Source organism: Diadema antillarum, unplaced genomic scaffold (genome assembly GCF_040938485.1).
Source record: "Diadema antillarum isolate AM-2024a unplaced genomic scaffold, OU_Dant_1.0 seq00000187_RagTag, whole genome shotgun sequence".
Lineage (NCBI taxonomy): Eukaryota > Metazoa > Echinodermata > Echinoidea > Diadematoida > Diadematidae > Diadema > Diadema antillarum.
In genome coordinates this window covers 734,665-759,901 of record NW_027271251.1, presented here as the reverse complement: position 1 = coordinate 759,901, position 25,237 = coordinate 734,665, and the positions used below count along the sequence as shown (strand labels likewise).

The 25,237-nt window shown below is 37.1% G+C and overlaps 1 protein-coding gene across 1 annotated transcript in view; it reads left to right on the top strand.

Annotated features, from left to right (window-relative positions):
- The window catches only part of LOC139728602 (ryanodine receptor 2-like), a 326,287-nt gene that overhangs the window by 212,414 nt on the left and 88,636 nt on the right, over window positions 1-25,237 (top strand). The window contains exons 69-82 of the mRNA XM_071639541.1: window positions 81-156; window positions 1,027-1,150; window positions 4,420-4,565; window positions 5,317-5,372; window positions 6,851-6,975; window positions 11,809-11,858; window positions 12,385-12,445; window positions 16,096-16,340; window positions 17,348-17,429; window positions 22,093-22,235; window positions 22,787-22,922; window positions 23,417-23,470; window positions 23,801-23,916; window positions 24,335-24,513. Coding sequence (XP_071495642.1) covers window positions 81-156; window positions 1,027-1,150; window positions 4,420-4,565; window positions 5,317-5,372; window positions 6,851-6,975; window positions 11,809-11,858; window positions 12,385-12,445; window positions 16,096-16,340; window positions 17,348-17,429; window positions 22,093-22,235; window positions 22,787-22,922; window positions 23,417-23,470; window positions 23,801-23,916; window positions 24,335-24,513 — 1,593 coding nt within the window. The remainder of the gene's footprint in view (window positions 1-80; window positions 157-1,026; window positions 1,151-4,419; window positions 4,566-5,316; window positions 5,373-6,850; window positions 6,976-11,808; window positions 11,859-12,384; window positions 12,446-16,095; window positions 16,341-17,347; window positions 17,430-22,092; window positions 22,236-22,786; window positions 22,923-23,416; window positions 23,471-23,800; window positions 23,917-24,334; window positions 24,514-25,237) is intronic.

Below are 25,237 nucleotides of genomic sequence, written 5' to 3'. Positions count from 1 at the left end.
CCAATCACATACATGAATTCCGAAGTTCAATGTGACATGTTGCACAAATGCCTTTACTTTGTGCTGTATTGTGAATGCAGAATATGGCTGAACGGCTAGCAGAGAACTTACACGACGTGTGGGCAAAGAAGACCAAGACAGACATGGAAATAAGAGGTTTGTGATCACATTTTAATATGTTTAGTCAGACAGATGAAGTGTCTTTTGGACTTTTTATGGAAACTGTTTTGGATATTGAAAAGCCGCTCTGAAAAACTGCCATTTTATAATTTGTAAGACTATTTTGGTTTTCTGTAACAAACATAATGTCCTTTGCCAATACCCATAAAACTACAGTGCATTTCATGCATATAGCCCTGAAATTTGTGAGTTAATTTCAAATCTGTGCAAGGGGGCAGCGCAATATGTCAGTGTGTACAAACTCCTTGATTTGCTTTGCTTTAATAGCTCTCTTTGCAGTAGCCTCTTGTGATCAAAATCAATTTTGCCAATTCTTAACACATTATACAATTCTGCTGACCATAAAGTTCAGTATTTGCCTCTTATGAATAAAACAGAGCAATATCAGTGCTCTCAAAGAAGTTAGAATGACAGTATAAATTGTTGCAATGAACTTCCTTATGGTTGCTAAAACTGTAGACTTTATTGGAAATATCTTTGATTGAGAGTTTACTTTGTTTAATTGTGAGAGACTAACCTAGTGTTAGTGTCTTCATAATGCTTTTGTACATTTTTTCTGTTGAAATTTGTATGAATGATTAGAATGCACTCTAAATTGTATCCCACACTCAGATTTGCCAGTGAAGTACACAAACAGGATTCAAGGCTCTTTTGAATAGATTAATGTATATACCACAGAGTTACAATGTATGTCTATTATAAAGCTTGTTCATTTTGAGATGTTGCCAGAAATGTATATGCCCTTGTGCACCACGGATATTGGAGGCACCAGAGGCAGGGGAGCAGATGGAACTTGCATATCAAATGCACATCTTCCATGTTGTCATTTTGTTGTCCGTGTGGCAGGAAAGGGCTGTCATCCACAGCTGGTACCCTTTGACATCCTGACCGACAGCGAGAAGAAGAAGGACCGGGATATGGCTAATGCTCTCCTCAAGTTCCTGCAAGTCAATGGCTACCGGCTACAAAGGTAAGATTCAAACACCATTTGCAGAGAATGAAATGATCCATTGTATCTAGATGTGTCTGTAAACACATTGGGGACTGGAATTAGTAGCCATTTTTCTTCATTCACTGTGACATATTACAATAATATTTATTTCATGGTTGTCATATTTTGTTTTCCTGGTGGAATGTGGTTCTAGGTTTTGGGCATCGATTTGTTTTGGTTCTGTTTAACATCACAGTGCCATAACTTTGATGTCTAATTTTGGAAACTTCATGGTCATTGTTTTCTGTTCCTGTCACAATGGTTGACTTTACAAGATATCAAACATTCCATGTGAGACGAGAAATGCCTTCTATATGAATGGAATTTAAACATCTAATAGGTTCATCCACTGAGAAAAGTTCTTATTCTGATAATGACATGACAAAGGGTGTTTATAAGTTTCATGTGTATGTGTAATCATGGTCTTTAAATATCATGAATATTCTGCCATTCTGGATGAATCATACCACCCAAAAGTGTGAAAGAAAATTTATGAAATTCCAGTATTTGTTATATTTATATTGATTAAACAGTGAAGAGGAGGAAGCCAAGAAAAGGTAAAAGTCAAGAAGAATTTGTTGTTGTTTTATTTGTCTATCTGGCCTGTGCGTACTGCATGGAATTGTCTGCAGTGATTGTACATGTGTAAATTTGTAATTTTGCCCGTTTCTGGCAGTAAATCTGAGGTCATTCAAGACTAATGGTGCATTTGGTTCCCATTACTTAGTAGTTATACTTTCCTTACTGTCAGTTTGAAGTCATTTCACTTGTGCAAAATTTGTAGTGTCCATTGTCAGTAGTGTGCAGAATTTCAGTCAGTTATTTCATGGCATGCAAATTGAAGTTTTACAAGTTAAAGTTAAGTTGCATTTGTTCTGTATGCTATAAACACATGTTTGATCACCTGAATTTTGAGTCAGACAAAGAGGTGTGTATAATTCATTCACTCTTTGTATGCAATTTGAGGATGAATACAACGTTGAAGTGATACATTGGTGGCATGTGTCATTATAATTCAGGTATATGCAACATTTGCCATAGCCTGTAGCTCATCACATATTTTCATACTCACTGTTGCCTCTCTGTTAGACTACAATATCTCCCTTTGAGGCATATCTCATTTCAATATTGCCATGGGAACTATTATTATGTTTTTGTTTGTTTTTTGTGTTTGTGTTTGTGATGTAATGTATTTTGTAAGGCAGCTCACCACAAGCTCTGCTTTTTTGAGGTTCTGCCTTCCTGTAGAATAATTTCATGCATGTGATTTCTTACATGAAAAAGATGGAAAATAAATGTTTCACAAACTTGAAACTTGAACTTGATGTGAGTCGTGCTCACTTCTAAGTTCATCTGATGAACAGTGTCTTGCTTGTTCTGCATTTCATGTAAAATTCTGAGAAAATGCATGTGGAATCCATTGGAAAGGGCTTAATCTATTGCAGCTACTGGTAGTTTGTTGTTCCTCAAATGTCTACCTAGTACTATGTAAGAATGTTACAAAACCACTCAGAAGCATATAAAATATGCCCTTTTTGGAAAATTTACAATCACATCCTGTTTGAGTATCTTTTTGGGGGGACTTTGTGTATTGTCATTGTCCCTGTAGTTTCTTCAAGTGTAGCTGCTTAAGAAAAAAGGGTACAAACAAATTAAACCAAAGCTAGAAGAGATTGAGCAACCAATGCCTACCATCTAGATTAGGTGCATAATGTACATTGTAGTGTCAATGGCCTTTCTCTTTAATATCACTGTCTAGATGATGTTGTTATTCATGTAGTGGTTATATGTACACTGACATACAGAATCTGTTTGTTAGTTTTTGTTTTTGTATGGCGTTGGAGCTGTTGGTGAACTGAAATCCCTCACTTCAGTGATGTAACTCTCAAAATTGTTTCTGTTTTGTCTCCACTTCTTCTTTATACTGAGTGGAAGGTGTGTGTATTGTTTTATTTGATTTTGAATTATTTGGTTATCTGGATACTTGTTGCTCATTTTCAGAGAGAGAGAGATATTTTATCATTATGTTGTCTTGTATGCATGGTATTCTTTTTTTATGTAAGTCCTGGCTAAGCATTGGCAGTGCTACATGTATATGTTTGTATATGTACATGTATGCTGATACACCGAGTGTATACTTTGTTCTTGCTGTGGGTAAAATTTACTCCTGTGGAATATCAACTCGACACTACTGTAAAACATGATATATTCGCGGAGTGAAATTTTCGCAAATTGGAGCCAACGGCCTTTGTTGCGGCATGAAATTTTCGCGAACTGCACTGGCATTCAGTGCATATAGTGTAGACAAGAACTTTTGTGTGCATTTTAATTTCGCGAATCTTGGCGCTCGTGAAATTCGCGAAATTTAAATGCACGCGAACATTCCTCGTTTTACAGTATCTTATTTCTGTCTCACTGTATGTACATGTGCACCATATATCGTGGATCTGTGAGGGATTTCTCCTAATGCATATCTCTGCATGTTACAGAGACGTTTTATCTTGCATGTTACTTTACTTGTTCTGCATTTCGACTCGAAAGATTTACTGCATGTTTCATTTGTTTTGTTTTAGTGCATGAGCAATGCACTTTATGCATGAATGCTTATGCTGTGTCACGATGAGCCTTACATGAGTCAAAATATGAAATGGTCTCTTTACAGATATGATCCACAGAGTTGCCATGATTATACTGATATATTTGCATTAACCCATTAGACTCCATGTGGATCAGATGAGGGACTAAAGAATAAAATGTTTTGCATGTCTGTTTCGTGCTCTTCAGCTGAACTTTGTAAAAAAAGACATGAGTTGATCTCAGAACTACTGAGACTGGATTATGGAACCAATCACACTTGCAGTTTACACTAAATTGAGAAATCTTCATCTAAAATATCAAAAGACACCAAGAAATGAGACTTTTTTTTAGTAATTGTAACTTGCATTGCTCTTAAATTTGGCAACAGCCCACTAGGTTAACTGTTTAGCAAGTCACAAAGGTAATTGCAGTCACTATGTGAAATAAACGAATTTGAGGTCATACACCATTTTTATGAGTATACACAAAAGAGAAACTGCACAGTAAAAGAAGAAAGGAGGAATACCAGATTGACAACAGATGATAGCTGAAGAATATTTATGTGCAGTATAAAAATAATGGAGGTATGCAGGAAACTCCCCCCCCCCCAAAAAAAAAAAAGAAGAAGAAGAAATGATGAAAGATTTCACATGACCTTTGACCCTGTGTAGGCACAGCCTGTCCATGGATGCTGATGGCATCATCCGGGGCCACAGCACCATTGAGAAGCGGTTTGCTTTCAACCTGCTGGACAAGCTGCTCCACTACGTTGACAAATCCCAGGCTAACCTCAAACCCATGAGGAGGAACCAAGATGGTGAGAATAGATGATGATGCATTTAACTCATCAGGGCTCAAAAATCACAGTTTTGTGATTTCATGCTATATCTCTTATTGTATAGCTTTTAATATTCACTGTTAGTAGTATATGAGGTAGAGTGTAAAAAATTGTTTTTCTTTTTTTTTAACCCTTTCTTTCTCATAAGATTGTCATTTTGGTAGCAAACTTTTCAAAGCCTCTGAAAGGGATAGTATAGTTTTGGTTAAGATGTGGCTTCAGGTTTCCAGCTTTTTGTCTGTGAGATAATGAAAAACCTCTCAGGAAATATTAAGGAGCATTCAATTCTATGAGGAACTGAAAGACATTTAGTTTATTTGATGAAATTTGATTTGAAATGGCTGAGATAACCAAAACAAAGAGGTCCCAGTATAAGGTTGGACCCACCTTATTAGGACCACTTTGTTTTACTTTGTTTTTTGATATCTCAGCCATTTCAAAATCAATTTTCATGAAATAAACTTTCAATTCCTTTTAGAATTGTATGCTCTTTAATGTTTCATAAGTGGTTTTTAATCATCTTGCAAAAAGTCAAGACAGGACATCACTTATCTGATTATAAGGCCATTAATCTAAGAAAGTAATCTTCAACAAAATTTGAGATACAAGGTCTCATCACCCTAGCGATGATATGCATTCACCCACTTTTTGAAGCCATATGATGAAAATGACAAGTAATCAATAAAGTGTATTTTCATATATTTTTGCTTTTTCTTCTTTCATATTTCAGCCTTTAGGTCAAAGAAGGAAGGACGAGATGACAGAGGGTACAAGTTCTTTGCCAAAGTAAGCAATGGAATGGAGTGAACACCAAAATGTACACTATCTAAATACTTAATCACCTGGAGGTGACCACTTACCCTTATTTTTCTCTAAGAGTTTGCCATCGTAGAAGTCTGTTGATGGATATAATGATAAAGCAGGGGCACTAAAATCTTTGAATTTGACATAGTGGTGGCCTGAAAAAGAAATGTCATGGCCCAAAATGAAAGGAAATGTAAGAAATCATTTTGAATCTTACATGTAGCTACCAATCTTGCCACTGAAAGATAGCCATTTTGGAAAATAAGTGGCCCCACATCAATTTTTAGTGGACCCGGGCCATTGGGCCACTGCTAATGTTGAACCCTGGATAAAGGGACATATTCAACTTTTATATGTTTGGAGATCTGAGTCTTTGCCAGTCATTATCTATCATTCTCTTACTTTTAATAGTGAGGCAGAAATATTTCATACTACAAGCGATTATACAAGGCACATTTTGTTTGGGAACTTTGTAAGCCACTAGTCACTCCATGTGGAATCTTACACAGCACATTTTATTCTAGATGCGTGTATTAAGGTACCTTCTATTTACAGTATCACCTAGCTAGAGAATTTTGTCTTAAAGGGACTGTACAGTAGTGGTTGGGGTGGGGATTCATCTTTTGAACATTCCTAAGTGAGATAATGAGAAACCTCTTATCAAATATGAAAGAGCATGTGATTTTAAGAAGGATTCATCGTTTATTTCATGAAAATTGGTTTTCAAATGGCTGAGATATCAAAAAAAGTGATAATAATATAAGGCGACATGCCCCACCTTTATTGGGATCTCTTTGTTTCACCTTGTTTTTTAATATCTCAGACATTTCAAAACCGATTTTCATCGAATAAACTTTTGATACCCCTCAGAATTGCATGCTCTTTGACATCTCATAGAGTGGTTTCCGAATATCTCACAAAACGTTAAAAGCTAAATCCTCATCCCGACCAGAACTATACACACCCTTTAAAATCCATACAATGTAAGTACATGTATTCATTAACGAAAAAATAAGATCATTTAAGATCCCTGCTGAGTAAGCCAGTGTTTCTGCAGATGAGATCAAGACTCATGCGTGTTCCATTTGATTAATAGCATATCGTCGCTGGGGTGATAAGACCTTGTATCTGCAATTTTGGTGAAAATGAGTTTTTTGGATTAATGGTCAAATAATGGGTTAAGTGATGTCCTGTCCAAATCCCAACTGTCTTACTCCAAAAATGAAGCCACCACGGCATGTCAAAGGAAAGGCTATCCCATTCGCCACAGTGCTTTGGCCGCCATGTTTTTTGGCTCTCCTGAACATTTGACATTTTGTAGATACGAGGTCTTATCGCCCCAGCGACGATATGAGATAGACCTTTAGTTAACCATCATGTGATTTTTAATGTACTTTTGAGGATCATGTGTTTTGATTTGCTGTTGAAACAACTGTCATGTGACCGTGTCTTTCTTCCAGGTTGTTCTACCTCTGATTGAGAAGTACTTCCAGGCACACAGCTCGTACTTTGTGGCTGACCCCAATGCCCCACAGGCCGGCAGGTCAGGGGGGTCGTCTACCAGGGAAAAAGAGATGGTCTCAAGGTAAGATGTGAAGGAGGAAGTGGGGGGGGGGGGATGAGAGAGGGATATAAGAAGATAGACTGAGAGAGAGGGATATAAGAAGAGATATTGAGAGAGAGGGATGTAAGAAGATATATTGAGAGAGAGGGATATAAGAAGAGATATTGAGAGAGAGGGATATAAGAAGAGATATTGAGAGAGAGGGATATAAGAAGATATACTGAGAGAGAGGGATATAAGAAGATATACTGAGAGAGAATGGGATATAAGAAGATATACTGAGAGAGAGGGATATAAGAAGATATATTGAGAGAGAGGGTTATAAGAAGAGATATTGAGAGAGAAGGAGATCTAGCATCAAGGTCAGATGGACATAATGGAAAATTATGGAGAGAGAGGGAGAGAGAGATATATAAAGAGATATTAGAAGAGAAATATACGCTGTATAGTGTCAAGGCAGGAAGGGCATGTAGATTAAAGGAAAAATTATGAAGAGATAGAGAGAGTGAGAGTGAGAGGGTTTGACACTACTCCCTTTTTAGGATTGCCAGGATTAACCTCCAGGAATCTCTGCCATGTAAGATCTCCCAGCTATGCAAACCCCCATGACAGGAGGCCATTATGAATCCTTGACACATGATGTCACTTACGGCTGTCTGCCAAATGACTATATGACCATGGCCACTAAACGACAAGGGCATATATACACTATTGAGTGGTTACTTGTACAGCAGACATTAGAGTGAAAAATAGCATCTCAGTACATTTCTACTTTAGTTACAGAACTTACATTGTTTTCTTGTTGGTGCTTGGTGAAATCTTTTATCTTGATGTTTTTGCAGTTTTTACAAGTTAGTGATAATACTTCCTAAAATGCTTCACAACATCTTTTTGTGATCACTACACTAGAAGAGAATGATAGTTGTGTGACAAACTGAAATGTGATGCAGACATTTTTTAAGTGTCTGTGTTCGCTATTAACTTTGTGTGGAATGGGGCTTATTGCTGTAAGCTGTGGTTGAATTGTAATTTTTGTGCATATGGAATGTCTGCATTGCAGGCAGTTAATTACAGTAAGTGGGGAGGATTCATGTTATGTGGGGTCATCTAAGAAATCTTCGATATGTTTTATTGTGACTCAACAGAAAAAGTAAAGAAATGTATGTGGAGATAGCATCATATATGGTGTAAAATGAAAAGACAGCGAGTGTGTCAGCAAAGTTCTAAAATCAATATGTGATGTCAGAGTGGCCAAAGGCAAGCCTGTACGGAGCTCGATTTATGTTTCAAACTACCTGACTGTTATCCACCTGTTATCTAACTCTTGTAGCACCGAACCATCAACTGCCAGTACATCTATCAAGGAAGCTGATTTTTAAATTTTCATTCAAAAAACGAAAAGGAAAGGAAATGTCTAACCCCACAGGAGAGTGGGATAAGCAGGCATTAACAGATTGTACTCATGATGAGTCACTTACATGTACAGCTGTAGTTCTACACAACAAGAGCGCTGACCTTTGTGTCAGAACAAATTACATATAGCAGTACATGTCTTTAGTCAGCTTTGAATTTGGGGGATGATAGCCAACAGTTATTTGCTAGGAAGTGCTGTATCAGGTAGCAGCCAAATCTGTCAGAATCATAGGGTTTATCCATAGTCGTGGAGGCTTCCATATTGAGTTGCATGGCAGTGGGAAATCTAATACTGTAAGAGTGGAAATTTTCGCAGTGTTGAAATTTTTGCGGTGTTGAAATTTTCGCGCATTTCGCGCAACCAGAAGCTAGCGCGAAAATAAAAGCACGCGAATATTTTTGCCTGCCATATGTTCCAGTAGTTGATGTCTTGATTTCGCGGAATTAAAAACACGCGAAACTCTTCTTACCCTGCCGAGTGCGAAAATATCCACTTTTACAGTAACCATCTCAAAAGTTGTCACACTTATGGCACTTTGGAAGAAACAAAAGGAATGATGTATTCATATGTATTCCTGTGATCACATCCGTCATGCAAAGAGCATGTTGCATATTTGATATGAGTGTGTGGTATTTGAGGCACGCTGCATACAAGTTTGCTGTTTTTATAGGAGGTTTTTTTTTTTTTTCTTGCATTCCAAGTATACCCCTTCAATGATTGAGAAAACATGTTTTCCAGCTCTCATTGAATATGATATGCCAGTGATGATAAAATCATCTGTAAAAGTGATGCAAGTTCAGTTCTAACACGCACCAATCAGAGCATGGATATGATGCAATGTCTTGTCTAGACGTAAACAGAATTGCTTTTTAGTAATAAGGCTTTCATGCCAACTAAAAAGAAATCAACAAAATCATATTTACCTTTGTGGAAGCAATATAGTTAAACTATCAAAAGTATATGCTGTATATTACTTCATGGCAAATTCAGTTTGCATTCAAAACCATAGCTTGTCAGAAAGAAAAATAATAAGAACTGCAGTTGTAAATGAGAGTTATTACTTTGAAATTTGTCATTACAATAAAGAGTTAAAAGTTGGAATGATATAAAGTCTGATATGCACTAATCTGTGAATGTATAATTTTTGCCCTACTAACCTCCTTTACTCTGCTAGTGAGATGATATTTATGCCGTATGCTTCATACGTGGAGAAAGCAATGGTTGGAAGGTATGTAGGGCTGCATGAAAAGGCTGGCTAAAGCATGCAGCTGCCTTTTCAAGGATGTGCTTGTCTTAGTCCGTCGTGAACATGTATATTCATTTGGTATTCTTCCCTATTAATGGTTAACGTTTAAATTGGTGATCGTTTTGTAAACTGTCTTTGTGAGTGTAGAATACACCGTAGGTAGCAACACACCCTTATGTGACTTTTTGAACTCATATTTTGAAAAATGACCAAACAGTAGTTAATGTGTACACTTTAAAACCACTCTTATATGGTGTCATTCATCATTCAACATGACGGTTAAACTAATCCACGTAACCTTCTACTCAGGCCTCTTTTTTTCAAATGTTTTTTTGATAAGTTTTTGATTGCAATAATAAACACTTTAATAACATTTCTGCTGTCATATGGAAATATAGTCAGCAAACAGCATTTTCATCTGTAAAGATGATGTACTTTGTATGTGATGGTGCATTTGAATATTTGGTAGTTTTAAAGTCATATGACAGTTATGTAACTTTACATACATTTCCATGACACATCATTCATGTGTTACATCTAGCACTACTGTGTTTGTCTGCCAGACAGTAAGATTTGTCTGTGAAGTTGATATGTTTAATACCCAATCTTCATGTCATTTGAAAGAAGGAAGGTACAATAGGAATAGATTACATGTATGTGTGTTATAGTGTCCGCTCCTGTAATAATATATGCTTCAGAATCTGTGAATTTGGTTTGCATGTTAAGCCTTGGGACTGGATGGGTATAATACATGAGTGTTGTAGGGATGAGAAGGAATAATACAATCTTCTGGTTTTTACATTGTACACGTTTCAAACTGCAATTGCATTCCATTTCATGTCTAACTCTGTGGATAGATTGAAACATATCTGATGAAGGAAGTAATGTGCATGCTTCTAATTCTCAGTTCGAGTCGACTGTAGATGAGTCCATCCAGCCCAGTGTGTGTTTGTATTGTGCATAGATGTGGCCAATAAATGTGATGTATGTTCACATGTTTCCTTCAGAAGAATGGTGGTGGTGGTGGTAGTCTGAGCATTGAAATATTGTATGATAAACTACACGTAGCAATCAATTCAGATTTACTCTGTATATGTACACATAGAATATAAACTTTTTTAAATCGTGATAGAAATTTCAAGACAAAAAAAAATGTAGTATACTTTTCTCAGTAATAACCCCCTGTTCACACTGTTCACAATTTTAAAGTCCCGTGGAATGTGTGTTAATATTTGTCATTTAGTTGATAATTACACAAAATGTGGTATTTATACAACTGTACAATGTATGTATACGTTTTTCAAAAAGTATGTTATCATTGTCTGCAGAATGAGATCAAGTTCTGAACTAAATATTCAAAAGTGTTCTGTCAGCTGTAGTTGTTTTCCTTGCTTGTCTGATTTCTTCTTGCATGACTGTTGTGTGTTGTTGACATGTTTTCCTATCATATTAACAACTATGCCGTGTTTCCAAATTCTTTAAGTGTGAAATGTCAATAAGGCAAACATCTAATGCACTGGAATGGCAATTTCCATCACTTTTTACACTTTCCCAATGGTGAACTTTATCTGGTTTGCTGTGGCAAGCAGATGGCTTGTAGCACCATGCTGTACATACAGTCATAACAGTAAAAGATACAGACAGTGAGTGTAACATTGCATGGTATCTAGTGCAGATTTCAATCTTTCAGAATTTTTATGGCTGACAGTGTTAGCTGCGATTCAGTGCATGGCTCATTGTATAAGACTGATTGTGATATGACTTGGCAGCAAAGAACTGTTTGCTGGAAACAAAAATGTATGATTTCATGTATCCTTTTTTTTTTGTATTTGCTATTTATAAATTTCCTCAGCTTTTTGCATGCAAACTATTTCCATCACCTGTCAGTATGTGTGTCACAGTTTGTCCAGATTCTGGCTATGGTAGCCAATGCTGCAGACTTGTTAATGCCCATTACAGAAAAAAAAAGTCTTGTCAAATAATGGCTCTAGAACTTGAGGTAGTGATGACATTGGTAATGATACATGTATACATCATTTGTAAGGCAATGCACTTTTTTTCATTGTCTTGACAAATGTTTGAGTATTCTTTGGTCAACGTGTACTGTGTAATTTTAACTAGATATAGCTCTAACATCGATAGATGAATGACTATGCCTTTCTTTTACAAATGTTTTATGTGTTTTGTACCTCAGCCTTTTCTGCAAGCTAGCCCAGCTAATTCGACAAAAGATCAACCTCTTTGGTAAGTGAGGGTTAAGTTTAAAGCTGTTATAATAATGTGTACTTTGCATTATGGCAAAAGGGAGAACTCCACAAAAGTCAGCATTGTTTACAGTAGATTAACACATAAATATTTTGTATATAATTTCAAGTAGAAGTCTCAAGAGGATTTTTTTCCTGCAAATGACTAGACCTTACCAATGCAATAGACACATTTAGCCATAGATGATGAGGGCTGGTCGATATGCCATATGGAGCAGGCGACGTAGATTCAAAGTAAGGTACATTGTATTAAGCATGAAGTATATTTTCGGTCATACAGACTTCTAGTCGTACTGTATGCTGTGTCGTTTCGCAATGTGAACAAATACAAACTGCTGTTCTTTATTCTCCTTTGTTAGTAGATTATAGCAGTTGTATGAAATGATGTCAAATGTAGGAAGATGCTTTATGTACAAAGCTACAGTATGCCGTAACATTCCGCCTCCTGTTTTAAGTGACAAATTGTTGATCTTGCAAGATGTGGTATCCTACCTTTACACTTCCAGGTCGCGACCTCCTGCCTTTCATCCGCTGCATCAGAGTGGTGGCTCAATCCATCGATGCAAGGTCAGTCTTACCGTGAAAAAAATTGAGGGATATTGACTGCCTCTCCCTATCCTCACAGGAATACAGAGGATATTTTGACACATGCTTTCATACCATTTTTCAGATATCAGAGAATCCCTAGAGCCATAAGTTTATGTGATTTTATTTATTGTTTATTGTCAGATTTATGTTGCTACCACTTTTGTTGATGTCTTCCTTTCAATTTCAATTTGTACATAATTAGAGCACCAATAATTGTTAGGGCTACATTTTGTAGTTTATGCTCATTCAAAGAAAAAGAATTACAACACACACGTATCTTAAGAATTACCATTTCTAAGCCAATTTTCCACTTGTGTTGTATGTTCTAGTAATGTGTTTCCCTATGCTGCTACTCAATTTGCCATTCATACAATGTGTAGATATCTTTGTCAATGAATTCAGTCAGTGTTGACATGAAAATCACAAACACATTTGTTCTTAATAAATGTATAATCCAACGTACTGACCCCTTGATATAATTTCCAGCTTTTGGAAGAAGATCATGGTGCTGTGTAGGCAGAATATTTTGTGATGTTTCTTTTCCACCATTTCAAACGTCAGTTGATATTCGCAAAATTAACTACTCACGAAAATTTCACCTCCCATATCACAAAGGCATTGTGTAATGTCTCTTAGGTGGGAATTGGTTCCTTTTCTCTTAGAAAGAGGGATGCTTTTGCTTTTTACCATTAATTTTGCTCTGAACAGCAAATTTGAACACTCGCAAAATTGTCATACAAGTCCGAATCCAAGTCACAATATTATACTTTCGAAATATATCGCGCATACAGTAATCCAAAGAGAACCCATCTTTTTTCTCCACTCATACACAACACACTGTGCTGAAAGTTTCTTATTTATTGATTGATTTTTCTTAGTTTGTCCTGTTTTCCTTATTGTTTTTCTTGTTTGCACTCTGTATCTCTCACTACATATTTCTATCTCTGTCTTATGAACCCAGGGTTTCTCAGTCAGAGGGTATCAGGTATCAAGTGTGATTTTGGTGTGGGTTGCCCCCTCCCCTCCCCTACCCCCCCCCCATGTTTCATCTTACCCATGACCCCGTTTCCCCCTGCACAGACACACAAACACACACACACATATACACTCACACAAATAATCTGTAAGCATTCTTTATTTTCATTCTCTACCTTTTTTTTTCAGTTGCCATTATTCCTGTCCATATCTTTCCCCTGTAGCATTCATTTCAGATAAAAATGTTTTATGTTTCTTTGCTCTTCTTTGTTGCGATGTTTTCTTCTACTCTTGTCTTTTTACCCTGCTTTGTTCTGGCAAACTCTTGCCACTTAATTTTTGGAGGCTTAATTACCTCTTTCCTATAACTTCCTTCATGAAATCCTTGTTGAGGTATAAAAAAAAATGGACTTTACTTAATTTGTTTTTGCCTGTTATTTTTCCAGTCTTCTTTCATAATACACAATGCTCATTTTTATTCCCTTTTTGTCTGCCATCTTTCTATTCCATGTCAGTGTCACGTCATTGATCCACCCTCTGTTCCTTTGACTTGTTTACATCTTGAATAATTTTCCTGTGATCCATCCTGATCGATTTCTATTGTGTACCCTAAATTCCTTTTCTTTAGGAATTCTCCACCATAACCTTTAACCTCCCATTTGCTTGACCATGTTTTCAAACGATTTTCAATTCATCTGTTTCCATTCCATGCATTCTGTCTTTCATGGTGTCATCAGCTTTAATCATTGTGAGGTGTAGATGGGAAAACACCCTTCTAATTGGTGTTTTTTAAGTAATCTCTATTAAAGTATTGTTTCTTTTTTTTCACTTTCTTGTTTTTATTAAAAGGTTTAATCGCTGTTTTCTCTAACAAAAGGACATATCTTTGTCGTCGTTTGGGATGTTGGAAAATCATGCAGAAAATAGATGCTAACTGTGCTTGCAAAGGAAGAGATGATTTTGATTGTAATGTAATTGCAAGCATGATTGTAAAGTTTCTGGAGATTAAACAAAAAGGAGCACAGTTTAAATTTCATTCCACTTTACTCCATCATCATACAATACTCATTTACATGTATATCTACCCTGAACATTTCAGTCTACACTCAACACTTCACACTCTTCCTCCCAGAATGCAGTGTTACAGTGTACATATACACCAATGCATGCACCATCACACGTTGCACATACATGATGTATGCCTTGAAAACCACCAGCACAATAGACTATTCCTGGACTTTAAAGAAAGGAGTGAAGACATCATAGTGTTCCATTTAGCATGACTTGATGAAGGAAACATATTTCTATTTAAAGAATATATGGTGTACATGTACATCATACCAGCAGGTCTGAAATAGAGCGATTTCTGTTGATTTCAGCTGGAACAGCAGTAGCCAATGAACTTGAAGCTTGTTAAAATCTGGAGCTCTACATGCACTGCCTGGATGCATGAATTTTCTGGTGCCAAAAGTCAACAAGGTTCTCTAGATATACTGTATATAGAAATGGACCACACATATTGTACTTAGTGTGAATGTCATACACATGTGCACTCTTTCGGGTGATGTCATCAAGGGTAACAATATACAACAATGCATTTTCTGACATTCTGTTTCTATGCATCGTTGTACCATCCCCCTGTGTCACGTTGCAAGATGTTGGGGAGTTTCACGTCATGTGCATTCGCATTCGGATCCTGTGCCTGATCTCTTAACAATTGGAATGCGCCAAGAGTATATATTAGTACGATTTCTTTAGCAGTCCATGTTGTTATCACATATGGCCACAGTAATGCAGGATGATGTAGAATATAATGGCTGTACAAAGCCATTCTTCAGAGATGTATCTGTGAAAATTTTGCCCCTTCACCTGACAAAAAATGTTCCAGTACCATCCTATTTTCTCCCCTGTTTAAAGAACGTAGAATTCTGTTAGCTTCAGATGTGCATTCACCCGTATGATATTTTAATACACTAAAGGTGTTACAGGTCTGCTGTCTTCTTGCAATCTTAGAAGTATGTGCATTATATCAATAAAAAAGGAGATAGTTCATGGACTTATGGAGTCAACCTTCAATGGTAGAAGGGCACGATATCCATAGCCTTGTTCACTAAAGATTATGTAAACAGTATGTACTTGGGATTGTCACTGCCTGTTTTGTTTTGCATTTTTTAATCAGAATTGATTTTACAGAATGTGAAAGGTTTCTTCTTTACATGTATGTGACATTGCATGCACACTTTCAACCCAACTTGGCAGGAATGAATCAAACTTTATAAGAAGCTATTTGCTTTCAGATCCATTGCTAGTGCTTTTCATACAGTTTCATCGAGGACATGATAATTTCAGAGAGAAGAAAAAAAGAGGCATGATATTTATGGAATGTTTCAGTTATCTTCTGTATCAAGTGTTTTGACCTTCTCAGGTAAAATAAGAGTCAATCCTTTGATAGTCCAGGAAACTTCTGTGAATAATCAACTATTCGAGATTGTACAATAACCCCGTTGACATGCCTGGTATGAACATGAATGTGATAAGTGAAATTGTTGCATGTATTCATACGACATGGAATTTATTGTAATGTTGGGGGAAAATGTATTCTTGTGAAAACTTTTGTTTAATCTATTTTACACTTATATTTTCCACTTGGTCAGCTCTGTGGTCAAGCACAGCACGGATGCCATCAAAAGCGGTCTGCTCATCTTCTTCCGCCACGCCTCAGAGGACCTCAGCGCCACCGTGGAGAATGTGAGGAACGGTGGCCGCTTTACCCACATCAAGTCGGCCCAGGTGTCCAAGCACAACCTGGCCATAAACTACGTGCCTGGAGTCCTGGTGCCAGTGCTGATTAGTCTCTTCCAGCACCTCGCCAGACACAACTATGGTGCCGACCTGCTCTGTGAGTCCACCGTCACTTCACTTTTTCCCTTTATTTTTAAAAGCTCTTTGGTTTTTCTTCAGGAGGTGTTTTTTTTTTTTTTCTGTTGTCTGAAAGGAAAGAGGCTCAGGAAATTTGTTTTTAAAACCTCTAACCCTTTAAGGCAATTACTGTAAAACACGAAATGTTAGCATGCATGAAGCTTTTATAAATTTCAAGAGGAGCAGAGATTTGCAAAAATATAATGCATGCAAAACTTTTCATCTACTTAATGCATACTTACAGTACTATATAATCTTTTCATGGTCTGCAATTTGAGAAAGTTTCATGCCACGAATGTTTCTGCTTATACATGATATGAACCTATGCATCTTATTTCACTTTCAGACCTGCCAAGTCTCTCTGAAAATTTCAATTGATTTGATTTGATTTGATTTGATTTGATTTGAATTTATTTCCACTTTGTGTTCACAAAAGTATGAAACAAACATAACTGAGTTACAATGATTATTACAGATATTACCACACAATAACATTTTGTCAATTTTTATGTACAAAAATAATCAAAACAATAATGCTAACATCACTTGCCACAAAGGGTAGTAGTCGGAGGAACCAAAGTGGGGGAGCCTAAATCAAAAGCATACCTTGTATTACTTACATAGCTTGTATGTATTAGGAAAATTTTCATGCCTCTTCATGTCTAGATCTCTAAAAGAGAACACAAGAATCTGCCATCATTTGCCCACTGAGATGCATGCAATTTGCAGTCATCCCCAGACTGCTCTTTGGGATGGCTCTGATAATAGGGAGCTTTAGATTTTAGACGTGCGGACGTTCAGAGGGAAAAAAACATGATCTGAGCGTGCGCAGTAGCGCAGGTCATTATACTGCGCACGCTCAGATCATGTTTTTTTCCCTTTGAACGTCCGCGCATCTAAAATCTAAAGCTCCCTATTGATGTGGTAATGTGAGCAGCCCTAGCGTTTATTCTTATTGTTTGTTTGTTTGTTTATTTGAATCACCAGTGGACCAGGTCCAGGTGTACTGCTTCAGAATCCTCAGCAATCTCTACACACTGGGAGCTGACCAGTCCCTCTATGTGAAGAAGTGAGTTCCGTCGCTAGATCCTGTCTGCTAGCTCTGCCCAGCAGTTAATAATTACAGATGATACAGTTTTGTAGCAATAATAATAATAATGATAATAATAATAATGACAATGACAATCAATTGAATGATTAATCAGTGAAACAATCAGCAACTGAAGGATGTAATTCTTTCAATTAAGAATTGACATCTCACACAAGCAATGTGATTTGAAAAACAAAGCAAAAACAAAAAACAAAAAAACAAGACAAGACAAGACTGAAGCAGTGTAGTTAACATTAGCTCAATATGAGAGGATGTTTGTATAGAAGAAGATTGCTTTAAAGCTTCATAAGCATGTGCTATTGGGAAAATAACAATCCTTCAAAAATTTGAGTTTTCTGGACAAGTTTTGGAAACCCTTTTTCTGTCTGTGTTCTAATATTGTGTGTTTCATGTTGGTCCCAACCACTGTAACTCTCACACGTATATTTTTGCTGTGTCATAATATGTATAAAGTCATCTATGATTTTGCTGACTCGTCAGATTATATTTCTTTTTCTGTTGTTATTGCAAGACAGTATTTCTGCATCAAAGTTTGATCAGTGTGATGTTACGGATAATTTTAACCCTACACTGTACATGTACAGTGTAGTCTGGCAAATTCAAAGACATGTACTTGCAGACACCAGCTGCAAGAATTATTTTTTGAATGCTCTCTGAATAGCATACTTCAAGACATAGTGTTTATAATATAGAGGATAGGTGTGTGCACAGAAAAAAAAAAATGTTGTGGATTGGCGGCATCAATCTTTTATTTGTACTGTTAACCCGTCTTTATTTCCGTTTTTAGTGAAAATGAGGAGGCCAAGGATGTTGCAGAGAGGTAAAATTGAAGAAGGGAGCAGGACATTAATTTGATTGCTGAGACTATTGAATATATTCCATTGCATTGTGCTGTGATGCTCTTAACTAACAAACCAATATATATCTCCATTCTTCAAGTTTTGCAACCATTGATATCACATTGGATTAGGGAATGATTCTCTTGAAAAATGTATTATATATGTTTGCACATGCATGGTTTTCTTTTTTCCGTTGCAAAAATCAACAGAATTCTCTTACCTGAGGGAGTACATATTCTCTGAACTTTAGTTTCTACCAAGTCATAAATGCCAGAACTGCACTTCATTCTCCAAGGTTTGGGGTTGTGCCTACCTTTACATGACAGTAATTAATGTACATGTACGGTAGAAAGGATCGCTATCTGGACAAGATGTGCCCTGTAGAGGCGTTGTTGTCTTTCGTTAGAAATATCTTCTTTTTTTGTTTGTCGAGTGATTACCGGCTGTAGAGGAATTTTCTGTCTCAGGATGGTGTGATGTTTGGCTGAAGCTCTTTTTGTTCATCCCCTGTGATGGATGGTAGATTGCTCTGATGATTTTGAAAGATTTTAGACATTTTTTTTTTTTCCAGCAGGAAATTTGATTATTTCTTTGCGCAATCACAGGATGACTGGAGCCTGATTAACAACAAAGCCTCAAACAAAGCTGGTGAAGGGAGTGTGCCTTTAACATCTGAGTTGGATTTGTGACAGTCGCATATTAATTTGCTTAAGCAGTTTGATTACAAATGGTTGTCGCTTGGAACAGCAAATTAGAAGAAGTGCAATGAAATGCAAATTAGAAATGTCAGATTAACGAAGATTCACACCTTCTCAACACATGATTAACAGTAAGGTCTGTATTGGATTTGTACTGTTACTCTGCTGTTCCTCGGGTCTGGCATACGCTTCTGTCAATTACCCACTGAATGTAGTCTAAGTGTTACGCAAAGAATTATTGTAACCCTGATAATGATATTTTTGGATTGTAATCCTGTGCCCTCACAGAAGTTATTCTAAAGGCATTACATTATGGCAGAAGCAGTATCCTGCAAAGAGTGTTTTTTTTTCTTCTTTTAATCTCTCAAATTTGTAACATTTACTCCATATCACTTGTCCATGATGGTTATGCTTTTTTCCTTTATTACATCAAGTCCATAGGGGGAATTTTCCTGTGAAAATTATCATCTGATCATCATGACTTTGGCGCCTCTTAATGTCACTGCGTAGCTGGTATTAGAGACACATTAGACATGCATTCCCAAAAGTGGGGGAATAAAAGCAATGCCTAGAGCAATGTTTAGACACTCTGAAACACCCTTGCTTGACTGCTTGGGTTAGAATGATTATTGCAATTAGAATTTTTCTGCAGTCACCAGGCAAAAAAGGGGCATACTGTACCTCAGCCACTCAGATGTGCAACACAGTTTTACCAAACGTATGAGCTGCACTGCTGGAACAAAAATTATGTAAACTTTTAAACAACACCTATATGTAAGAGTTATATACAATGTACTTATTTGCTTATATTACTACAAGTCTTACTTACTGGTATGGTAACTCCTACATACAGTGTAGGCTGTTGAGGAAATTTGAGGAAATCCTATCACTTTGAGATTTACAAAAGTTTTCATATGAATATACCTTCATGTATTTGAAACTTTAATATCTAAGTCTCAAAAGTGTATGACAAAAGGTGGAAAGATGGGCCTGTACATATTGATGTATGTCTGTTCATGTTTGTATGTATGTATGTTTGTATGTATACATATTATGTGTGTATGTATGTATATGTACATGTGTGTACATTGTATGTATGTACGTACGTATGTATGTATATGCAGATGATACAGTCTTACATTGGATCGCAACGCCCTGTAATGAAATGAGTCATGTTTTGTGACTGGAAGGTAAATTACACCAATTTTTGTGCATGTTATGCCTACAGCAGCATGGCTTAAAAGCTAAAAGTAATGGGCACAGCTCCTTTTAAAAATGAAAATACAAAATCACACGCTTTATTGGAGCTTTTTTTTTGTCTTCATGATGGAACATTAAGGTGAAGATTGCATGTGAAAGGATGTAATATTCATAAGTGTCAAGCGACTTCATTAATTTATGAGAAAAAACAAAAAAATCAGATTTATTATTTGAGATGTGTGTGTTTTCATTTCAGTGCATGTAGCTTTGTAGTTCTCAGAGCAGCTATGGAAGTGTCATAATCTACAAGATAATGTTAATTTTAATGTAAGCAAAGAAGTATTTATATCTGCTTGGAGAGTTAAAAAAAAGTATATTTGATTGTTATGATATCACAGTTTGGAATGCTAGATGTCTACTGCTGATTTTTAAGCAGAATTTGCATTGAATATATTTTTAGTGTTTTGAAAACAATGATTTGATCAGCTGTTGGGCAAAGTCTCTTGATTTGCCAGCAGTATTTCCTGTAATTTTCTGTCACGGTCAAAACACTTGTTCTAGATCCTGGGTGTGCAATAGCTATTGGTTCTGTTAATTGGTTCGTTAACTATGACAAAGTAATGGTTACTCAAAATGGAAATATATTCATCTTAAATTTAGATGAAGTCGTTGCAGAGCAAGTCAAAATATATTGGTTTTGTATTATGAATTTTAGGTAGATAAAAACAAAAGCAGATACATAGAAGCAAAGCAGTAAGTTCAGGGAATGTAGATACAGGTCATTTGAAGAAAGAGAAAGACTTCAGTATTGTAATAAGAGCAGAAATAATGAAACCAACAAATTGGTATCTCATGGCAGCACATTGTGATTGTATGGGAAGGTGAAGATTTGATGGGGAACATGCCCTTCTTTGTTGCAGTATCAATGGCAGGAAGCTTTTGTACCGGTAGTAATTGCAGTGCAGTTGAAGAATGCGCTGTCTCTTTAATGACTTCCTGGATTGTGCGATAGGATATCTATTGTTGGATTGTCACATTCCTCAGAAGAAAGATTTGGCATTTTCTGCTTTGCTGGTGGCCTAATGCAAGAACAATCACTTTTTTGCTCATACAGGCAGTAGTAGTACCAAGATAAATGACAAAGTTTTCATGCACAGCACGTTCAAATATCATGTATGTGTGTGAATGACTGTGTGCGTTCCTTCAAGTTTTCAAGCTGCATCAAAGATTATGTCTAATTTGGGAATGAGCTTTTGATTATGTTTGAAACTTATAATGCCTTGGCATAGTAATTTTGCACCAGGATGAAGTGCTTTAGAGAGCAGTATCATAGTATAATCTTGGACACATATATAATTGGCATCCAAGAGAGATTATCTCCTCACATGACTACACTTTGAGAATGTTTGCCTTGGAGACACAAATAATCTTATCCCCTGTTATGCAAGTTGCACAATTCCATACGGCACCATTATGACATGATTATGCAGTCGGCCTACATGTTTGATAACATGTTTACAAATGAACTCTAAACTGAGCGTATTGCAAACCAGTGTCATTTACACATAATACAATGTACAGCAGTCTGGTTCTACGTGTACTTCTTTGCCCATCAATCGATAGCACGAACACTGATTCTATACTCCTTCAATTGTGATAGAGCCTTTTTTTTTGCAAAACTTCATGGGTAAGTTTTATTTTCGAAAAACACTGTTTGACAGCTATCAAAGCTTTTATGTACTCACATTCTTTGATGTTTTCTCCATATTGCTGTGAATGAAGGAAAAAGTACTGCTTTATTCTTTTTTTCCTTCTATTGGGCTCCTGAAATATCACCTGATCTGTGGTGATGATGATTTTCCCCCTCATGTTGTGTGTGTTCAGACTTCGTCCAGCCATCGGCGAGCTCTTGGCGGCCTTTGCCGGTGCCTTCCCCGTGGCCTTCCTGGAGCCCCACCTCAACAAGAACAACCCAAACTCCCTCCTCGGACAAATTGAGCTCAAAGGCTCTACGGGAGAAGCCACAGGTACTGTAACTTTCCTCTCACACTAGGTTAATGAGGATGTCTGAAAGTTTGAGATGTAGAGAGAAAAACTGAGGTATCATATTTAGCTTTCCATTGCTGTTCCCCACCTTGCCTGTCTGTGTCCATAAGTAGCGGGATATTTAACCTAAATGAATCTCTTCGGTTTGCAAGTTATTAAAGGTACATTACATTGTACCTTTCTTGCTCCAGTCAGAAAGTTGTGATTCAGTTTTTAAACTCTAACAATCTCTTTTATGATCACCAAGTAACTATTACTTTATAGTTCATTACTTAGTAGGCTACTAATAGGCTTGATGGTTTGTTTGGTGTTTGTTTGTTTTTTCTTCTGTTTTCTTCTATGTGGCTATGCTTTCGAGCATCTATAGCCACTCATCTCTAATCATTTCATGTAGAAAGATCCAACAACAACAAAAAAGAGAAAGGGCAACTAGGATAATACAGCAGTTGGGCTTGACTAAAATTGTATGTGAGACAAGAAGAGTGATAGAGTAATTTTTTACATAGTAGTTCTTTGTTCTCCTGTCGTCCAGATGAGCTCATCAAATTGGCAGCTGGGATCCCCACTCTGCCAGCTGTGGTCACCGAGATCGACAAGATGGCTACCTCGGGGGCCAAGTATGACCAGGCCCCACATGTCATAGAGGTCATTCTTCCCATGCTGTGCAGGTAAAGATCATCTTCACACTCCATCTTGAGTGTAGGAACCACTTAGTGTTTTCTTCCACCATTGAATACAATGGTCCAAGGAGTTTCTTTCATTATTTGCTTCTTAAAAAAGGCACTGTAGGAGAATCCCTACTCCTGTCGAGGAATAACATGTCAAACAGTCAGTGTTTCATTTCATGGAGAAGGTGCCACAAATGTTTGTTTAGTTATTTCAGATATTAATTAATTAGAGTCACTGCTTAATTGCAGGTGTTTTCATTGAAAGCAACATTCTGCTTTGTATAAGTTTCCAACAAATTTCTCCATTCTCATAATCTTGAGCTTTGTGCAAAATGATCTACGGCTGTATATGGAGAGCTTGGTGGCAGCTTTTTGACCCATGGTACAGCATGTCATTGCATGTTCAAATCTCTCAGTGCTTTTTCCTGTGAAAATATGCTTTGTTATGATCAACTTGTCAAATAAAATTGAATTGTCCCATCTGTAATCTGCAGTTACTTGCACTACTGGTGGCAGCAGGGACCAGACAACATCTGTAGGAGACAAGGGTGAGTTATGTTTGGATCTTTCTTTGATAAGAAGCTAGTAAGAATAAGCCAAGCACTCATACTTAGTTCATATGCACCATGTGTGATATTAGCAAGATTGCTTGCCACATTCAAATGCGCTTGAATACAGCATTGTACTTTTATTCTTCCATTTGATTGCGTAATAAAAAAATACAAGAACATTTTTAATCAAATATGTGTATTCTTGTCTTGTCTTGTCTCACTTATTCAGTATAAGTCGGGTTCACATGTAATTGTTTATTCATTCATTTTTGAATTGACATGTGTTAAAGCTGTTAAGTTCATCACCGTTTACCTTTTGAATGGCAGCAACTACTGGACCATGGTGAACTCGGGCAACCTGAACAACACCCTGGGTAATGTCTTGACCCTCATCAAGAACAACCTTGGGTCAGAGAATGCCCCGTGGATGACTCGAATTGCAGGTTAGTTGTCATGGATACGTCATGGATATGACTCTCCAACCCGTAGATCTGTCTACATCATCACAAAACCATGATTATAGTTCTTGAAAATGCTGTACATCCCGTCATGACACATGCTTCCTCAGTGAGTGTTTGATTTAAATCCTCACATCTTCAAGTACATCCATAGTTTAGCCACGTTTAATACTTTTATGCAGAATTTATTATGTGTTTGACTTTTGTCACAAATATGTTCCAGTTTATGCGAGTCCGTATTTTGTCATCACATGTTTAACCCGTTGAGGACGAATCCCGAGTATATTCAGGCAGGTGTCCGTGGGAAATGTGTGTTGTAGTAAAATCAGTCCTTCCACAACGGGTTAAAGTTTAGACTCCCACTACATTTTTCTGCCTTTACCTTCTCACTTCGCCACCTCAGCTACAGCACAGCCCATCCTGAACGATGCCCAGCCAGAGCTGCTGAAAACTCACTTCCTGCCCGTGGTGGAGAAACTGGATGAGAGAACGGCCAAGGTTTTTAAGGCAGAGGAGGATCTAAAGAAGGACTACCCCATGGGTGGGCAGGAAATGGAGGAAGCAGAGTATGCCATCCTTGAGGTCAGTTAATACTGTCTTACAGATCTTCTGTGTTCCATTATGACTAAAAAATTTGCAAGAAGGAAGTCATATGTCACAGTGATATCATATTTTTGGATAACGCATCTGGGGGCAATTACCACCCGAGGGCAATTACCTTCTTGCTAAATACTGGTTAGTAATAGGGTTAGAGTAAAGATTAGGGTTAGGGTTAGGTTTAGGGTATAGAGTTTGGGTTAGAGTTAGGATTAGGTTCAGGATTAGGATTAGGGTTAAGGTCATAGGGGAAGGGTCTGGGGTAATTACCCTAGACCCCTTGGATAATGCTAAGCTTGCATTGAGCTCTTGATGACCGCAACAGTCAGAATAATAACAACCTAGCATGTATCCCAACATGGATTTTTCAAAATCAAAGTCTTGAATACATCGCAAGTACTGTAAAACGAGAAATGTTCGCATGCATTTTAATTTCGCGAATTTCGCGAGCGTGAAGATTCGCGAAATTAAAATGCACGTGAAAGTTCTTTTGTACACTATATGCACTGAATGCCAGTGGCAGTTCGCGAAAATTTCAATCACCTCCGTGTGGGAGGGGATATGCCCCTATCTACACCCTCGTGTTCATGCTTATTCTGTTTGATTGCTGAACAGACAGCGTTCATGATATTCAGTGTAAGAATTAATACAAGAAGATTATTTAAATGACACCATTTTATTGTCCCCGCCGAACGAGTTCGAGCAGGGG